At 48.0% G+C, this 2,023-nt stretch overlaps 1 protein-coding gene across 2 annotated transcripts; it reads right to left on the reverse strand.

Moving 5' to 3' along the window:
- Window positions 1-390: 390 nt before the first annotated feature.
- Window positions 391-1,806, reverse strand: LOC124698176. Of its 2 annotated transcripts, none has more exons than XM_047230692.1 (2): window positions 1,327-1,806; window positions 391-769 (listed from the first exon to the last, which is right to left on the reverse strand). In XM_047230692.1, the coding sequence occupies exons 1-2, from the start codon at window positions 1,493-1,495 to the stop codon at window positions 594-596; spliced, it is 345 nt and encodes a 114-aa protein (XP_047086648.1). In that variant the 5' UTR covers window positions 1,496-1,806; the 3' UTR covers window positions 391-593. The 2 variants fall into 2 exon arrangements, with proteins under 2 accessions (XP_047086648.1, XP_047086649.1); XM_047230693.1 differs by lacking the exon at window positions 391-769 and adding an exon at window positions 819-1,167.
- Window positions 1,807-2,023: the final 217 nt, after the last annotated feature.

Below are 2,023 nucleotides of genomic sequence, written 5' to 3' on the forward strand. Positions count from 1 at the left end.
ATTTGGTATTCAGGGGGGTACGTGCGCACCCCCTCGCTACCGTTGGATTTGCTTTTAGATTCTGCCATCTGAACTAGTGAACTGACGGAGACAAACGGAGTAGGAATCTGCTTTTGTTTGTTGTCCTCTCTTTGTCGACCACTGTAGCTTCCGAGCTAATTATTGGTGCTAGTTATTCTAATCGAGTACATCCACTGTAGGAAGGACTGACCGTAGGCTGGCCGCACTCCACCACGCCTTCTCTCCACTTGCCCGGCTTGGTCGCTCTGTGCACTACCTCGATTCCTCGAGTAGTGAGCTCCTCTACTCCTCACCGCTCAGTGCCTGGTCCTGTCTACCAATCGTTGCTCTGCCGCCGGAGTCATGTATGTCCATTAACACCAACAACGCTGGGCAGATTGTATACTCCGCCGGATTATTAGGCAACAAATTAATGGAATTAAGCAACTACATTACTGTAGAGTATCCTCTCCTCTCCCTATTACAACTCCAACATCGTGAGGAGGAGAAGCGCCGAAGCACCACATCAACGGCGGTGTAGGTACGCTCTCCTCGTCCTCTTCCACTAGGAGGATGATGCTGAGGTCGTCGCCTCAATATAAGTCTTGTCTCCACTGATACACACTTCCACTGATTGACGGTGCAAGGCTGTGCAGGTACTCAACACCTCTCGCAACATCAAGGGCAGTGCTCAGTCGTTTCTTCCATTCCAAGGGCTGTGAATTGTGTTCTTTCCACTCAAACAGATGTTGACTGACTAGTCCAGTAACTGCAAAAAAATGTGAGCATTTGTTACAACAATATTGCTAGTGCCAGTAATGATGAACAAAATCCTATTAAATATGCATCTTCACAAATCAAACACTGATTTTCTCCAGTATTGAGATCAGATACATTAGCTAGGTCACTAGGGATGTTATGAGGTCTCCAGTAATGATGAACAAAATCCTATTAAATCTGCATTGTCCAGTAAGCTGCACATGCCCATACTCTCTGGTTCTTCCTATTACAAACAGATGACAGGAAATGATCTTATTAACTATCCTAGACATGGTGAGCCTCTGTGACTGCTTGTAGAGCAGATGCTACAAAACTCCTCCCCTATTTCAACTGAGAAAGGATCTCCTCGGAAGAGAGTGTTGGCATGTTCATTGTATGTATGAAGAACTGAAATAAAGCAGTTTGTAATCAGATATTTCATGTCTATGATTTTAAGCACATTGTGGTTGCTTATTTGCAGTAATAATATGAAAATGAATTACAGAGAAGGAAATTTGCACCAGGAAATAATCACTCTGAATTCTTCTAAATTCTGTTTGCACTTACTCGTGGTTCTGTTCAGCTTTGACTTCGCCCGCTCGAGCTCCATGAGAACCGAGTCAGGGTGCTGCTGCTGTGAGTGTTCGTCGAGACCGCCACAGATCTCCACATCAGCTTCAGCATTTCCCGCATACAACTTCTCCTCTTCAGGTTCTGTCGTGGGCAATTCAGCCATAGAGCAGTTGTTATCCTCAGGCTACTCCAGACTGATGCATTGCTCGTCCTCTTCAGTGCGCTGGTCCTGTTTGTGCAAGCACCAAAGCCGGAAGACCGAAATTAAACATGAAAGACAAACTTCGGTGTTGCATTTCCTGCTCTGCTCCTAGTTGAATGGCGAGCTAGCAAAAAGTGCAGGCATGGTACAGGGATACGGGCATAGGGCATGTGCTCTACAATAGGGCCGAATTACTCTACGGAGCAAGAAAATGTTGGCAGCGCCGCACGTTTGCTGCACCAAGAAGGTAAATCGGGCCAAGATTTCCTGCGGCAAGAGAGGGGAGGAGAGGAGGTGGCTTGACAGATCGAGCCCCGCAGGTGTAGATCAGACCGTCGGAGGGGTAAAAGCTCAAGTTTCAGCTCCACCTTGATGGATATCATGGGAGAGGCGAGGATGTGCGAGGAAGAGGGCGTGGCAGCTACGCACGCGAGAAAGAGGGGCGGCGCCGACGCGCGCGAGGAAGAGGGCACCGTCGGCGTGGGGTGC

The sequence above is a fragment of the Lolium rigidum genome, chromosome 3 (genome assembly GCF_022539505.1).
Source record: "Lolium rigidum isolate FL_2022 chromosome 3, APGP_CSIRO_Lrig_0.1, whole genome shotgun sequence".
Classification (NCBI taxonomy): domain Eukaryota; kingdom Viridiplantae; phylum Streptophyta; class Magnoliopsida; order Poales; family Poaceae; genus Lolium; species Lolium rigidum.